We start from the raw sequence: 17532 nt of genomic DNA, 5'->3' as shown, positions 1-17532 counted from the left end.
ACAAGGTGTACTGAAAGGGGGGAATTCTCCTCTCGCTGTTATACTTCTAAAAACCCTTCCTGCATCTGCCTGAACTTGTACTGTGAAAAACCCTGGCCAGCGCAAGGTGCAGTACTGGCCAATGACTGGTACTGGTACTGTGGTGAGGACACTGTCAACAACACTTACGAGATGAAGTGGACAGGTCTCTGTGCACCAGTACAGCTACAACATTGTGTGACTGTTATGCATATACAAGTTTTTCAGGAGCAAAAGGTACGTCCCTGATGAACATCAGATGAGGTCACACTGGACTCGGTTCTGGAAGTCAATGATACCTCTCAGACCTAATGAAACAACAGGACATCATGCATTATCGACTGGCATCATTTGTTAACAGCACCACAGTTGCACTGGCAGGGGTACAAGATGAACTGAGAGCGGTGAGACAAGTAGTGATGCAAAACCATTTGGCACTTGATATGTTGCTTGCTCAGCAGGGAGGGGTTTGTTCGATAGTAGGTGATAAGTGCTGCACCTATATCCCATCGAATGATGAGCCTGAAGGGTCAATTGGCACAGCAGTAACAACAATGAAACAAATCTCATCACAGATATATGAGGATGAGCTAAAATCTAGAAATAACAATTTGAATTGGGGTATTCTCTCTAGCCTATTTGGCACGCTTGCACCTTATGTCTCAATGATAATACCGGTATTACTTATTTTGTTTTTATTGTGTATTTTTGGCCCATGTATTGTGAAATGTTTTACACAACGTATGTATGCTATGGTGTCTGCTATCTCTGCAGGATATCGCCCATTGCCACAAAAGGATAGAGGAGAATCCAGACTCTAGAGGAGAGTCTGGAAGAGGGGATTATAAGAATTAATGTGTTTTGCAGTGCAGTTTCCTTGAGTTAATAGTTTTGCAGTTTACTTCAGTTAAGAGTTAGAAAGAGTTAGTTCTAGATAAGAATGTTTTCTCCTGTGTGTTATCTGCCTTTTTCAGGGTTGTCTGTCGGCAGGGAACCAGTTGGATGCGGCTGCACTCTCTTCTTTTTGTTTATTCTCTCATCCAGCTGCTCTGGACTATCTGTATTCTTCCATACCGTGTATAGAAGTGCTTCTTAATTTTGTATGAACACGCCTACATGAAGGCTTATGTGAGTGTGATGTATAAAAGATGGGATTGCCCCTTTTTTAGTAGTAGAGAACAATAAACCACTTGTACTTACATCTGGAGTGTTGTTGTCTATTCCAAGCGCTTGTTGCTAATCCACTCGACAGACGAAGAAAGCTGCAGTGACCCTCACCAGACCCAGAGTAGAGTTCTTACACTAACTAATTTAGCAAATGTCATGTAAAAATAATATTAACAAAAAATAATTTTTATCATCGTTGTCGACTGATCGTCCTTTACAGTATTTGGATCTGTACACATTACAGATCTTTTTGCAGCTTAAGATGAAAACACATTGCCATTTTGCAGTAACTGATACTCACTGGGTGCTGTAGATAAAATCAATAGCAATAATATAAAGTACATGATTCTGTCTGTCTGAACTCTCTCGGGTGGGACCTGTGACTCTCTCCACCTCAGGACTTAAAGAGCTCATGATTATGTCCATAAGAGCCTATTTATATAAGGAAAGTGATTTACATCAATACTTTTTAATGAACAAATTAAATTCAATACTTTTTTAGTGAACAAATTAAATTCAAATGACAACCCTAAAATGCAAATGTCCCTAAATTAAAACGACCACATTGAAGGGGGCTCGAGCCCCTGCCCCTTTGAGGTCCGACTGTAAAGTGCCCTTTCAAGATTTAACGTTCACATAGCTTTACTAGTCCTACTGATCCACAAAGCAGATACTCCTCTTTTGTACTAAGAGCAATTAAAGAATTTGCAAACAGCTCTTCGGTTGTCCAAGATGCAAGTTGCAGTATGTTATTAATTTGTTACAGTATATGCAATAATTGCTTTCTACAAGACAACATCTGTGACCATATAAAAAGATGAGGACAACACACCAGGAAGATACATTACGGCACTTTAAGACATTTTGTTAACATGTAAACTTGTATGTCAGGTGTCTGTAAAAAGTATTGGTAAAATAAATCTATTGTAGCCAAAAACGTTTTTTAAATAAAGATAATTTTTAACTACAGTAGATACAGGCCTGGCAGACAAGTTTCAAAAGTAATGTATGAAGTATAAGATACATTCTGCATTTCTACAACCCGAATTCCGGAAATGTTGGGACGGTTTTTACATTTGAATAAAATGAAAACTAATTTTATTCACAATAGAACACAGATAACATAACAAATGTTTAAACTGAGAAACTTTACAATTTTATGCACAAAATGAGCTCATTTCAAATTTGATGCCTGCTACAGGTCTCAAAATAGTTGGGTCGGAGGCATGTTTACCATGGTGTAGCATCTCCTCTTCTTTTCAAAACAGTTTGAAGACATCTGGGCATCAAGGTTATGAGTTTCTGGAGTTTTGGTGTTGGAATTTAGTCCCATTCTTGCCTGATATAGGTTTCCAGCTGCTGAAGAGTTTGTGGTTGTCTTTAACGTATTTTTCTTTTAATGATGCACCAAATGTTCTCTATAGGTGAAAGATCTGGACTGCAGGCAGGACAATTCAGCACCCGGACTCTTCTACTACGAAGCCATGCTGGAGGACACGGCGTACGTGATTTCCAACAAGAATGTCAAATTTGGACACTTTTCCACTTTCCATTTTAAATTGAGCCTTGGCCCACAGGACACGATGACACTTCTGGACCATGTTCACATATGGCTTCCTTTTTGCATGATAGAGCTTTAGTTGGCATCTGCAGATGGCACGACGGATTTTGTTTACCGACAGTGGTTTCCGGAAGTATTCCTGAGCCCATTTAGTAATGTCAATGACAGAATGCCAATGAGTGATGCAGTGTCGTCTGAGGGCCAGAAGACCACGGGCATCCAACAAAGGTCTTCGGCCTTGTCTCTTATGCACAGAGATTTCTCCAGTTTCTCTTAAACTTTTGATGATGTTATGCACTGTAGATGATGAGATTTGCACAGCCTTTGCAATTTGATGTTGAAGAACGTTGTTTTTAAAGTATTCCACAATAATTTTACGCACTCTTTGACAGATTGGTGCGCCTCTGCCCATCTTTACTTCTGAGAGACTCTGCCTCTCTAAGACATCCCTTTTATAGCTAATCATGCTACAGAACTGATGTTAATTAACTTAATTAGTTGCTAGATGTTCTCCCAGTTGAATCTTTTCAAAACATCTTGCTTTTTCAGCCCTTTGTTGCCCCCGTACCAACTTTATTGAGACCTGTAGCAGGCATCAAATTTGAAATGGCCTCAATTCGTGGATAAAAGTGTAAAATTTCTCAGTTTAAACATTTGTTATGTTATCTATGTTCTATTGTGAATAAAATATTGCAAGATGAGATGCGCTGATGTGAAACAGCTTCGAGAGAGTGAAAGAGAGAAGATGCTTCACAACTGAATCACTCACGCTGTTTTCAAATGACTGATTTAATCTGCTAGTTTGTGTAGATTTATTTACTCATATAACATACATGCTATACAGGTCCTTCTCAAAACATTTGCATATTTCATCCAACCAGTAAAAGAAAAGTGTTTTTAATACAAAAAATGTCAACCTTCAAATAATTATGTTCAGTTATGCACTCAATACTTGGTCGGGAATCCTTTTGCAGAAATGACTGCTTCAGTGCGGCGTGGCATGGAGGCAATCAGCCTGTGGCACTGCTGAGGTGTTATGGAGGCCCAGGATGCTTCGATAGCGGCCTTAAGCTCATCCAGAGTGTTGGGTCTTGCATCTCTCAACTTTCTCTTCACAATATCCCACAGATTCTCTATGGGGTTCAGGTCAGGAGAGTTGGCAGGCCAATTGAGCACAGTAATACCATGGTCAGTAAACCATTTACCAGTGGTTTTTGGCACTGTGAGCAGGTGCCAGGTCGTGCTGAAAAATGAAATCTTCATCTGCATAAAGCTTTTCAGCAGATGGAAGCATGAAGTGCTCCAAAATCTCCTGATAGCTATGCATTGACCCTGCCCTTGATAAAACACAGTGGACCAACACCAGCATCACTGACTGTGGGTACTTGACACTGGACTTCAGGCATTTTGGCATTTCCCTCTCCCCAGTCTTCCTCCAGACTCTGGCACCTTGATTTCCGAATGACATGCAAAAATGAAAACTCGAGGCAGTCAGCTGGTTGTCCCACGAGCCTTTATGGTAGTTTCTTCATCAGCATACTCGTCTCACACACATGTAAAAGAGCGAGTGCAGAATAGAAACAGAACACTCTGGTCCCGTCACAAATATAAGGGATGAACACGTTATGCAGTACACAGCGGTAGAGCGACCATCCTTTCTTCACTCTCTGCACGTGCGCGCTCACAACAACCTGCGTGCATACGTACCATAACAACATACAACAACAGAAGTTCTCTTAAAGGCACATTGGTATTTGTGGCCGTTACAAGCCCAATAATAATTGCACCAAAGTCATGACAAATGCTATTTATTACCTCACTGTATCACATATTTTAAAAAATCATAACAAAATAAAATCGAATTGTTTTCTGCAAACTCCACCAGATTCTTGTTCTGCATCTCCACAAGTACCACTGCGGTGATTTTCATGTTGTTTTACTGTATCGTTTTTTAATAATTGCATACCAAAGTCATGACAAATGCTATTTATTACCTCACTGTATCACATATTTTAAAAATTATTTATGTTATCATGTTTTTATCGTGTTTCATTGTGTTAGTTTGCTGTTTTTTAAAAGTATTTTTTAACCTAGTCAAAATAACCCAACTGCAGTTTGATTGAGATTCATTTGAATGCACAATGAAAAAACATGATTTTTGAGAATTGTTAAAAATGGTGTTATCTGTTTTTGCAAATTAATTCTTCACATATATATTATTATTTTTAACAGCATTTACCAGCATTTTTAAAGAAGTGCCTAAAACTTTTAAGTACTGTAGCTTTACAGGTAGGTTTCTTGAAGCAACTTGGAGACATTGCCACAGTTCTTCTGTATTCAGTCTGTCTCACTTTGTTCTGTTTCTACATGCCATTCCGCGTGCAAACAAAAATCTCACTGGATTGTTGCAATTAATTAAAAAATTGAATGTTTGAAAATGTAAACTCTTATTTCCTACTGACACACTGCAAAAGATATACATTTTTGCTGGTGAAAATTGTAGTGTTCTAATCATTTTGGCCACACACACACACACATATTTTTTTTGTACTGGTACTTCTATATGCTCTTATATATATTTCCACATGACAGTCATGACAGTGTGATAAACTGTTTGAGTTTAAATGCAGTTTTGAATAAATTGCAGACTCTCTATTTTTTGTCTCTTTCTCCTGACATGTTCATGTTGTGTGTCAAGACAGAGAAACCGCATACAAGGAAGAAGCAGGATGAGAACAACCAAAGTCTTCACTAACCAAACATACCAATGTCAAATACACAGTCAATATACAAACCCAATGGTTATCCCAAAATCAGCCAAAAAAACAATTTGATTTTATATTTTTGTGAATTTTTAAAATATGTGATTCAGTGAGATAATAAATAGCATTTGTCATGACTTTGGTATGCAATTATTAAAAAACGATACAGTAATACAACATGAAAATCACCGCAGTGGTACTTGTGGAGATGCAGAACAAGAATCTGGTGGAGTTTGCAGAAAACAATTTGATTTGATTTTTTTATGAATTTTTAAAATATGTGATACAGTGAGGTAATAAATAGCATTTGTCATGACTTTGGTGCAATTATGAATTTTTAATGAATTTTTTCCAAACAAAAACATTTTAGAAACACATTTGAAATGTTTTATTGAAAATGTAATACATTATGAATACGATTAAACAATAAAAGTCCATTAAATAATAAGTGCTCGTATAATGTGTTTTTTAATCAGCTTATTGTTATCCAGACTGGGCTTCAGTTTGATACGTGATCCAACCCACTCTTTTAAAAAAAAAATAATAATAAAAAAAAAAGATTTGCAAAGGTTTGGAAGCTTCACGGCAATCACTACCACGCAACGCCATATAGACGCGCAACTAAATTTTTGGCGTAGATGGCGTGACCGCGCTTCTCCAAAGCGCAGATGGCGTGACTGCAGTGAAACGGAGTCCTCCCCGATATTAGGCGCTGTTTTAAAATACCCCAAAAGCACGAATCAGCGCTCCCCGATGCATCCGCCAGCCGCGCGTCAAAGCTGAGCGGGGTCAGTCTCCCGCACAGCGCTGAAGAACGTTGCTTGATCCATTCAGATGTGACACAGAATTGTTATACAGTCGTGTTATATGAGAACATTAGTAATGCTGGCTGAAAACAGCCACGACAATGAGGTATATTGGAAACTGCTAATAGGCTTGTCAATCAGCACCATAGTAATTTAACTTGAAGTTATTAACACTGTATAAATAGCCTATGTGTTGGCAGAAATTTTTGTTACTGTTATTACATATTGGGGAATATGCTATTTTAATTTCATAGAAGCTGTTTTGTAGTTCTAATGAATTTTAATTGAAGTAAAATGTTAATTCAATAAGGGCCTGATTAAAGATAAATATCTTATAAATAATATCTTATAAATATCTTTAAATAAATCTTATATAAATTAGGTGCTTCTTATTTACAAATGATAAAGGTCTTAAAGGGAGATTCACCCAAAAATGAAAATGATCATCATTTACTCAACATCATGTCATTCCAAACCTGTATGAATTTATTTTTTCTGTGGAACATAATTTGAGAAATTCAATACATTTTTGTCAATACAGTAGAAATCAAGGGCAACCAAAATGGTTTGGTACCATTCTACAAAATTAAATTTTGTGTTCAACAGAAGAAAGTCATTTGGAGCGACATAAGGGTGAGGAAATGATGACAGAAGCAATAACTTTCCAGCAGCCTAGCACAAAATCAATGCTTTACTGTCATGCTTTTCTATGTGACAAAAATGCATTATTGAGTTTGTTGCATTTGTCATGAATTCAGTAATATCTATCGTTTCTGTCCTCTGTTATTTATTCATTTATTTACTCCAATTGAAGGCCCTATGACCCATTACCCCAAATGTCATTTGACATTTTACGATTGCAACTCATACTACCACGTGATATTGAGGGTGCCCCATAGCAAATTCAGTGCACAGGGCCCAGAATTCCTAGCGACGGCCCTGTATACGGTTGTTTACATATTTTGTGCAGTGCTGTAGCTGTATTCATCACTGTGTCTCTCTTGCACAATAATATTCAGCAGTGTCTTCATTCTTCATATTATTCATCTGCAGATACATCTGTTTCTTGCTGTTGTCTCTGGAGATGGTGAAGCGTCCCTGAACAGACTGAGAGTAGTATATAGTACTACTAGAGGAGATGTATGCCAGCCACTCCAGACCTCCTCCTGCAGCCTGTCTGATCCAAGCTAAGTGTGGGTCACTACTAAATCCAGAGAATGTACAGATGAGTCTGTGAGATCCTCCAGGTTTAATGACCACTGACTCAGACTCAGTCAGTGTTTGACACCAACAGACTGAAAAACAAACAGTTCAACATTAACATTTACAACAGAACACATGAATAAATCTGATTATAAACAGGTTTTCAGGAGTCTCTTACATTCTGTGAGAGCAAACATGAAGATGAAACCCAGTTTAGACACAATATCCATTGTCATGTTATGAAAAGAGGAAGCCGATGCATCAAAGTCACAAACAAGTTTTGTGTCTGGAGATGAATAGAGTGGAGACTTTTGAGGAAGATGAATAGAAGTAGGTTTGCATAGGGTGCCCTCTAAAGGTATATTTGCATTTATGTGCCCTTATTAACCTCTGTAACCATGTCTGCCTTTAAATGTATAGTTTGTTACGTCTTATTTACTAGGCTATGATAGTTGATTACCCATTAATTGCATGTTTTTATTTAATCCAAATCCAGTTTTCTCAAATCATACAAAACATACAAATTGTTCCTCAAATATACAGAACCGGTATATACACTGTTTCACAAACAAAGGTAAACATAGAGGTTCCTTTATTCATAGTTGGAGTAACATGTTTTGGGTTTGAACCGTGATGAGATGGTTGAGTATTTCTACATGCTTTAATGTTAATGTTGAAGAATGAGAGATGGGCTAGTTTTTTAGATTACCATCTGAAGTGTTTTCGATAATGTGTGCCATGAACATTGTATGGTTTCTCCAAAGCACATCATGTTTATGTACTGCACAGAAGCCTCTTGTGTTACTGTGTTTTTCGGGCACAGTAATAAACGGCAGTGGCTTCAGCCTGCAGATTTGTCATGTGCAGATACACCTGCATTTTACTGTTGTCTCTGGAGATGGTGAATCGTCCTTCAACGGTTTTAGAGTAATATTTGCTGCTGCCACTTGGAGCAGAAATATGTGAGATCCACTCGAGCGCTTTCCCTTCAGCCTGTTTTATCCATGAAATATCTGCAGCTCCAACATCAATCCCAGAGAAGGTACAGGTCAGTTTATGATTGTTCCCTGGTTTGATGACGACTGACTCAGACTCAGTCAGTGTTTGACCTTTGCACTCTGTTAAAATAAAATTCAGACCGTTGTCTACAGCAGTCAGTAATAAAGTAGTATAAAAATGTATTCCTAAATCATACTTACCGTCCATAAATACGATTATGCTTATTAAACATGTAATTCTGAGGACCATTTTTGCAGCAGTTTTTGTTCAAAAATCTCTGTGACAAAATACTGAAGAATATGGAGGGTTTATAAGACAGAAGGTACAATTAATTTGCATTGTCCATCCCCCGGCTGATTTTACATCAGTACAAAGTCAGAACAAAAAATATAAATAAAACCTCAAGCATGGCCTTATCTTGTTTATCTTGTACGCAAACAATGGTTGTCATTTTTGTCACTTTTATATATATAAAAAAAAAAAAAAAAAAAAAAGAGATATATATATATATATATATATATATATACTGTGTAAAATACTAGGATTTACCTGTAAATGTGTTGAAATAAAGAAAAGCATGACAAACTTGTTTAAGGAAACATAACCTTTCACACTTCTGCAAAATATGAGACAGAATCCTTATTATTCTTTTTATTTATTAATTTTCAACCATTATCAGCCTTTATGCTGGCAATAAAACGTCATTGCTTCAATCCCAGTATACATTTTCCCAACTATTATCAAAACTATTTCTAAATAAACACAACAAAACATTTTCTTGCGACCTTATATGAAGTATTATGACAAAATGCATTATGAAGAAGAATTGGACCTGTTCTGGTGCATTAGAGCTAACATTAGCATCATGCTACATAAGACAATTTATGAGATTAATAGTACACTTTTACTCAGAACTCACGTTAAACCACCATCGAGTGTTTGTAATAACTTTCTTTTGCGGTCACATGTGTACACTTTGTATTTTACAAATAGCCCAATTGTGCGGGAAAACCGCGACCCTGGCAACACTCCTTTGCTGTACCCATATGAGTCTACATCTCTCTCTCTCTCTCTCTCTCTGTGCGCATGTGCTGAGTGAGTGGCGGAGCGTTGAGTGTGAGTGTTTGGCGTGTGCAGGTACGAGTGGTGTACTTTTTTCTATCTTTTTCTTTCTTTTCTTGAATATAGTTGGTTAATTTAGTTTGGGAGGGTAAGGTAGTTTTTTCTAAAACCGGAGCGTCTGCTCCCGGTTTGTATCAGGAGCATGGCGGTCTCAGGTAGTTTTGATTTCCTGACACGGCGTCATGGTGTTAAAATAGACTCCGCTGTGAATGTGGAAGAATGCAGTTTGGTTATAGGTGAAGTGATTGGTACTGAGAACATCATGTCTGCATCTCGTATGAACAATGCTATTGTGGTGTTTGTAAAGACAGTTGATTTAGCGAACCAGCTAGTTGAAAGTGGTGTAGTGATTAATGGAATTTTCACCCCAGTGCTTCCTCTCTCTACTCCATCGAAAAGAGTAACTTTGTCTAATGTGCCACCTTTTATCTCGAATGAGGTTCTGACTGGAATGCTTTCTCACTATGGCAAACTTGTTTCTCCGATAAATATGATTCCAATCGGGTGCAAGTCCCCGTTATTGAAGCATGTTGTGTCTTTTAGACGTTATGTCTATATGATTTTACAAGACAATTTGGATGAATTGGATTTGGCTTTAAATTTTCGTCAGGATGAGTTTAACTATGTTATTTTTGTCACAACAAACAACATGAAATGCTTTGCTTGCGGGGAGACGGGTCACTTGATCCGCGCTTGTCCAGGTAGATTAAATCAACCGGAGAAAAATCGTTTACCGGCTGATGGGGGGAGAAATAATGTTGCGCGTGATGATGAGAGACAGGATGCTATTGTTGTGTTGCCTGCTGCTGTCGATACACCTAGCACAAGTCTGCCTCAGAAACCGGTACCAAAGGCAGTAGTTGACAAAGTTACAGATGCAATGCCGACTGATATACCTGATGAGAGAGAGAATGCTGTGGAAAGAGACGGGCCTTCTCTGGTAGATGGGCAGTCAGTGCAGGTTCTAGTGAATGAACAGCGAGATGGCGGTAACCCTGTTACAGTTGAGGAACAAATGTCTCTCAACATAGAGCAGGATCCGATTTCTATGATGGATTTAGACGATTTTGCTTTTAAAACGCCTCAGAAGAGACCATTAAAGCAACAGCACACTGGTAAACAGACTAAAAAGACAGACAATTGGGATTTGAGTCAATCTGAAACAGAGAGTGAGAGTGATTTCTCTGAATGTAGTGTTTCATGCAGTTTACCTCAAAGTGGATTTTCTAGCCGAAGCTATACTGTAGAGGATATAAAGTCTTTTCTTAAGGTGACCAAAAATGCCAGAAAAGTAAGAGTTGAAGAATATTTTCCTGATGTTCTGCAATTCATTGAAAAGGCAAAGACTTTAAGAAATGATGGATGTTTTACAAACCAAGAAGTGTATCGGCTAAAGAAAATTCTTGCCAAACTTAATGCCCAACTAAAGGTTAATGCTAGTAATGATAGCACATAAATACTTTTTTCTTTTGTCTCTTTTGGCTGTGCTCATTTTGTTTCTTTTCTTTTTTTATTTATGGGGGAGATTTGTATGGCTTCTCTGAATGTGAATAGGGCTAGAGATATTGGGAAAATGTTTCAATTATATGAGATAATTAAACAAAAGAAAATTGATGTCTTGCTTGTTCAGGAAACGCACAGTGATATATTAAATAGTTCTGACTGGGCTAAAGAATTTAATGGGCTTTCTGTTTTAAGTCATTTGACTTCAACTAGTGGTGGGGTTGCCATTTTATTTTCTAAGAATTGTATTCCCTGTTCTTACCAGGTAGAAGAAGTTATAAAAGGCAGGCTTCTGAAAGTTGTTGCCCAGTTTGAAAATTGTTCTTTTATTTTTATCTGTGTGTATGTTCCAGTCAATACTTTGGAAAGAATGCTTTTTCTAGATACTCTGAGCAATGTATTATGTAATTGTAATCCTGAGAATTATTTGTTGTTAGGGGGGGGATTTTAATTGCACTGAGAGCATTCTTGATAGGAATCATGTTGAACCACATATGCCCTCACGAAAACGACTTATTCAATTATTGAAAACCCATGAGATTGTTTGGAGAACTTTCCATGGTATTCAAAGGCAATATACGTGGGCTCATGCTTACGATAACTTGATCTCACTGGCAAGGTTGGATAGATTTTACTGTTTTAAACACCAGGTTAATCTTTTTAGAAGCTGTTCAATTTGTCCAGTGGGTTTGTCTGATCATAGTTTGATACAGTGTGTTGTATCTCATAGCTCCATTAAACCAAAAAGTGCTTATTGGCATTTTAATAGTAACTTATTATGTGACAAGCACTTTAAAGATATTTTTAAAGAATTTTTTTATTTTTTTAGAACTACAAAATCTTCTTTTCAATGTTTGCAGCAGTGGTGGGATGTTGCAAAAGTACAAATTAAGCAGTTGTGTCAGCAATATACTCTCAATGTCACAAGAGACATTACCCGTTCAATGAAAACAATTGAGAAAGAATTAGTGGAGCTTCAGATGCTTGTTGATAATACATGTAATTTGGCAAATTTTGATTCTCTTAATAAGAAGAAAAATATTTTAGGTAAATTATTAGATACAGTTGCACAAGGATCTCTGGTAAGATCACGTTTTCAGAGCATAGAAATGATGGATGCACCTTCCAAATTTTTTTTCAATTTGGAGAAGAAAAATGGACAAAGAAGATTTATACATGCTTTGAGATCTGAAAGTGGATCTTTGTTGTCAGATTCTCATGACATTCGAAAAAGAGCAGTTAGTTTTTATGAAGAATTGTATAAAAGTGAATTTTTGCATGAACAAACTGATAATGTCTTCCTTGAGAACTTGCCTCAGTTATCTGAAGAGGCTAATGTGGAGCTCGGCAAAGCTTTAACTCTGGAGGAGTTGGAAAAAGCTCTTCAAAGCATGGAATGTGGGAAAGCACCTGGAGTTGACGGTTTGTCATTTGACTTCTATAAGTCTTTTTGGCCGGAGGTGGGTCCGGACCTATTGGAGGTGCTTAAGGAAAGCCTGGCCAGCGGGCGGCTGCCCACAAGTTGCCATTCTCACCTTGTTGCCGAAAAAAGGAGACCTAAATTATATTAAAAACTGGAGACCAGTCAGTTTGTTGTGCAATGACTATAAATTGTTTTCCAAAGCTCTGGCAAATAGATTAGGAGAAGTTTTGGAGAAGGTGATCCATCCTGACCAGACCTATTGTGTTCCTGGTAGACAAATTTTTGATAATATATATTTTATTAGGGATGTTTTGGACCTTGGTAAAGGTCTTAATTTAGATTTTGGCCTTTTGTCACTCGATCAAGAAAAAGCTTTTGATCGTGTTGAGCATAAGTATTTATGGGATGTTTTAGAGGCATTTGGCTTTAGTTCCAATTTTATTTCAATGGTTAAGGTTTTGAACAGTGACGTTGAGAGTATTTTGAAAGTTAATGGTGACTTATGCGCTCCTTTTAAGGTTTTTAGAGGTGTAAGGCAAGGGTGTGCTCTGTCAGGTATGCTCTATGCTTTAGCAATTGAGCCTTTTTTAAGTAAGTTAAGAGCAGATTTGTATGGTTTGCATATTCCAAAATGTTTAAAGGTGTTTAAATTATCGGCATATGCTGATGATGTTGTTATTTTTATTAGCTGTCAGAATGATGTCGATTTGCTGTTAAAATTGTTGAAGGATTTTAGAGTGTTTTCATCTACTAAAGTTAATTGGTCTAAAAGTGAAGCCATTTTGGTTGGGAGATGGTTAGGTGGAGATCCAAACCTCCCAGATGGTTTATCTTGGACTAGGGAGGGTTTTAAGTATCTTGGAGTGTTTTTGGGTAATGAAATGGTTGTACAAAAAAACTTTGAAGGAGCTGTTGAGAAAATAAAAGGTTGTCTTGATAAATGGAAATTTTTACTTCCAAAGTTGTCATATAGAGGTCGTATATTGATTATTAATAACTTGATAGCATCTTCTCTATGGCATCGGTTAATGTGTGTTGATCCTCCAGCAAACGTTTTATTCAAAATTCAGTCAATTTTGATTGATATTTTTTTGGATAAACTTCACTGGGTTCCAAAAGCTGTGTTGTATTTGCCCAAGGAAGAGGGTGGTCATGGACTAATGCACTTGCAGAGCAGGACAGCAGCTTTTCGGCTTCAATTTGTACAGAGACTTTTGATTGGACTAGTGGACTCCAACTGGAGATCTGTAGCTTTCATGGTTCTGCAGTCTTTTGGAAGCTTAGGTATGGACAAGACTTTGTTCTGGTTGAATCCTAAAAAGATGGATTTGTCCAAGCTTCCAATTTTTTATCGTAATGTTTTTAAGGTGTGGACTTTGTTCACTGTGCAAAGATCCTGCGGAACAAGTTCCTTATTCTGGCTGTTACAAGAACCTTTAGTCTGTGGGTCACGCTTGGACATATCGCTTGAGGGCCCTTTTCCTGCACTCAATGGAATTCTTCTCTCTTCTAAAGTAACAACTCTTGGGTGCCTATTACAGTCAGCTGGAAAAGACTTCAAAAATGTTGATTTAGTTGCTGGACAATTGGGACTTCATTCAAAACGTACAGTTGCTAAACTTCTTGAGCAATGGAGAGCTGCTCTCACAGCGGAAGAAATCAAGTTGCTGGAGGACTATTCTGAGGGGCTAAGTTTTCCAAAAAGATCCATTCCCTGTTTTGTTATTATCTCCCATTTTAGAAGATTGTAAAGGTGTTTTTTTGTATTGTGAAGATGTGACTATAATTGGCCGGGAGCTTGCTTCCGGAAAAGAAATGTATAAAATGTGTGTTAAATCTTTAAACAAAATGGTTTTAAATAATAGAGTGGATACTCCCTGGCGTAATGTTTTACAGTTGGAAGAGGGTGAGCACCCTGAATGGAAAGCGTTGTACAAGTCACCATTAACTAAGAAATTTGGGGATCTGCAGTGGAGAATTTTGCATGGGGCGATTGCAGTTAATGCTTTTATTTCAGTTTTAAATCCTGACGTTAGTTATGATTGTCCTTTCTGTCTGCAGAGAGAAACTGTATTTCATGCATTTATGCAATGTTCTAGGCTTGAGCCGTTGTTTACTGTTTTACAGAATCTATTTTTGTGTTTTGGTGAGATGTTTTCTATTAGGATTTTTATTTGTGGTTTTAAATATGTTCAGAGAAAACGTTTTAAATGTCAGCTCTTGAATTTTTTATTAGGTCAAGCTAAAATGGCTATCTATGGTACTAGGAAACGCAAAATTGAACAAAACATGAGTTATAGTTTATTGGCAGTTTTTTTTTCAATTCAGTAAAATCTAGAATTCTCATTGGTTTTCGTTATTTTAAAGCAATGAATGATATTTTTTTTTTTGATTTGATTTGGTGCTATGGTGGAGCTTTGTGTGAGGTTTTTGAAAACAATTTGGTCTTTGCTCCTATTTTGACAATGTGTTTTATTAAAATTTTCTTATTTTCTTTGTTTCTTTTTTTTATTATTTGATTTTCTGGATAACGTGTTAATTGTTTGTAATAAAGTGTTTTTAAAATCAAAAAAATCTCTCTCTCTCTTACTCTCTCTCTCTCACTCTCTCTCTCTCACCGCATTCGCTTCACTTTTGTCAAGCCCAGCGCGGCGCCTCATATTCACACAATCCCTGCGTCCCAATGTGCATACTATATACCCTATCTGCCCTAAATAGTATTGAAAATGACTAATATCACATAGAATATAGGATGGATAGTGTGCACATTGGGATGCAGGCAATAATGACCTTGCGCGCTGCGATGACGGCAAGAAGTTGGGGTCAAACCTTATCAAACGATTAATTTGCGTTAAAAAATATTAATGCGTAAATTTTTTTAGATTAATCGCATGCGTTTATGCATTAACATTGACAGCCCTAGTATTTATATATTTTATGTTCACAGTAAAATAGAAAATGGCTCACACATTTAAGTGGTTAGTAATTAACTAGTAATTATTTATAATTTGTCATAGTTATGAAGTAGTTTTTAATGAGTTTAATCTCATTCAGTAATTATTGATTATCTAATAATAAATCAACTCAGTCTAAAGCCTAAATTTGTTATTACTTAATGATTAATTATTCTTTTTTCCAGACTAGTAGCTGAAGTGTTTCTGTACTACTACTCATTTGTCTTGCACTTCTTCCTGTAGTACCTGTTAACAATAGACCATTATTTTAAAATGCTACCAAAGAATTGCTTAAGTGTGTTGAATAACATCTAAAAACAAGTAATATTTTAAATTTTGGGGATGTTTGCAGCAGAATTGCTATTGTGACTTGATGCATGGGTAGTTTTTGTTCAGTCCTTCTGTCTTTTGTGTAACTGTGAGTCTCTAGCACAGTAATAAACAGCTGTGTCTTCAGTCTTCAGGCTTTTCACCTCTAAATACAGCATGTTTTTGCTGGTGTCTTTTGTGATGGAAAACTGGCCCTGTAGAGACTGAGCAAAAATAGTGCCAGTGCCACCGTCAATACGCCCAATCCACTCCAGTTCTTTCCCTGGTTTCTGACGGATCCAGTGCATGTAATAGCTGCTCATTGAGAATCCAGACACAGAGCAGGACAGAGTCACTGAGTCTCCAGGCTTTTTCACCACAGAATCTGAGGAGGTCAAAGACTGACCACTAACAGCTGAAAAACATGGAACAAATAATGTTAGATGATTTAGAACAGTGGGATGTCCTCAACAATTCAGAAAAATTAAGAGTTTCTCACATGAAATGATCAACAGCGGAACTAAATGCAGTAACACTTCCATCATCTCCCTGAAACTGAACTGTAGATTTAGCTGCACTGGAGCTGGACACAAAAACACTGACTGAGACTTTTGTTGTATAGCACAAGTCTTTTAAAAGTTTAAGTAACATTGACCCGCCCTACTAAATTATGACATTTGCATATATTCTGCAAAAGAAGGTAACTCTGGCAACACTGGAACTGAGAAAATTGTTTTATTTTTATTCTGATTGATATAATACATATTTCACATTTCACGAGTTCATATTTACATATAATAAATAGAATATAGTTTATGTGTATTTGGTGTGCTGTCCGAGGGGGAGGGTTCCGAGCTCTGAATTTCTGGCCCGAACCCAGAGTACCCCGCCCCTGTTAGAACAGGAATAGTTGTAAGTGCGGAGAAGGGGTGATGGAGGGATGCTGGAAAATTGTCAATGAACAGAGGTAAGTGTGCTGTGTATAAATACACGCCTCTTATCTTGTTAACTGGGTTGATTACTGATTGTGCTCCTCTTGTGTTAATTAGGTTAATTATCTGTACATGCTCCTCCCGAACGTTGTTAATAAAACATCATTTATTTTGTTTTTAGGGGAGTACAGAGGTTTTCCGACGTGTTATTGTACAATTGCTGTTACTGTCATTGGTGTGGGTGCAGTAAATGTTAGATGTTTTTATGATTGGTGTTTTTGGTAGCAGTTAGTATGTCTGTTTAGAGTAGTTTTGGAGGACTGGTGCTTGGATGTGGCATTTTAAGGCCTAGGAAAAGATCCTTTAGGAGGTTGGAGTAGGACAGGGAGATTTAAATTCACTTTTAAGCATCCCTTCAGTCAAAGCAATAAGGACATTTGTATATCTATACAATTTGAATATACCACTCAACTTTTTGATTTAAAAAAAAAGAAATACACACATACATATACATTTACAAATATAGTTCACCCCAAAATTTAAGTTTTTCCATACAATAAAAGTATAATTTTATTTGGGTTAGAGTCACATTTGCTATTCCAGAAACAATTGATAACATTTTATAAATGGGGAATAGAATAATAAAGAAATAAGTAAAACTATTCAAATTTGAAAGCAGAAGGCTAAAATGTACAGATTTGTATTGCAATCAAGATTAAATCTGCAGTGATATACTGTACATGTGGATTAAGGTATCAAGCTAAATGAAATCT

General features: G+C 37.0%; 1 protein-coding gene across 5 annotated transcripts in view; it reads right to left on the bottom strand.

The window, feature by feature from the left end:
* LOC306868774 (uncharacterized protein) overlaps positions 1-17532 on the bottom strand; it is a 280152-nt gene that overhangs the window by 152537 nt on the left and 110083 nt on the right. The window contains exons 1-2 of one of the 5 annotated variants that reach the window (XM_079415136.1): positions 7696-7799; positions 7306-7609 (exon numbers count right to left, since the gene is read on the bottom strand). The exons of the other annotated variants lie outside the window; for them this stretch is intronic. Of the exons in view, the coding sequence (XP_079271262.1) occupies positions 7306-7609; positions 7696-7753 (362 nt within the window). The 5' untranslated portion in view covers positions 7754-7799. Of the gene's footprint in view, positions 1-7305; positions 7610-7695; positions 7800-17532 lie in introns of those variants that run through there. 5 annotated transcript variants of the gene reach the window in all.

The sequence above is a fragment of the Barbus barbus genome (assembly GCF_936440315.1).
Source record: "Barbus barbus genome assembly, chromosome: 4".
In the NCBI taxonomy this organism is placed as follows: Eukaryota; Metazoa; Chordata; class Actinopteri; order Cypriniformes; family Cyprinidae; genus Barbus; species Barbus barbus.
This window is presented reverse-complemented; position numbering and strand designations above follow the sequence as displayed.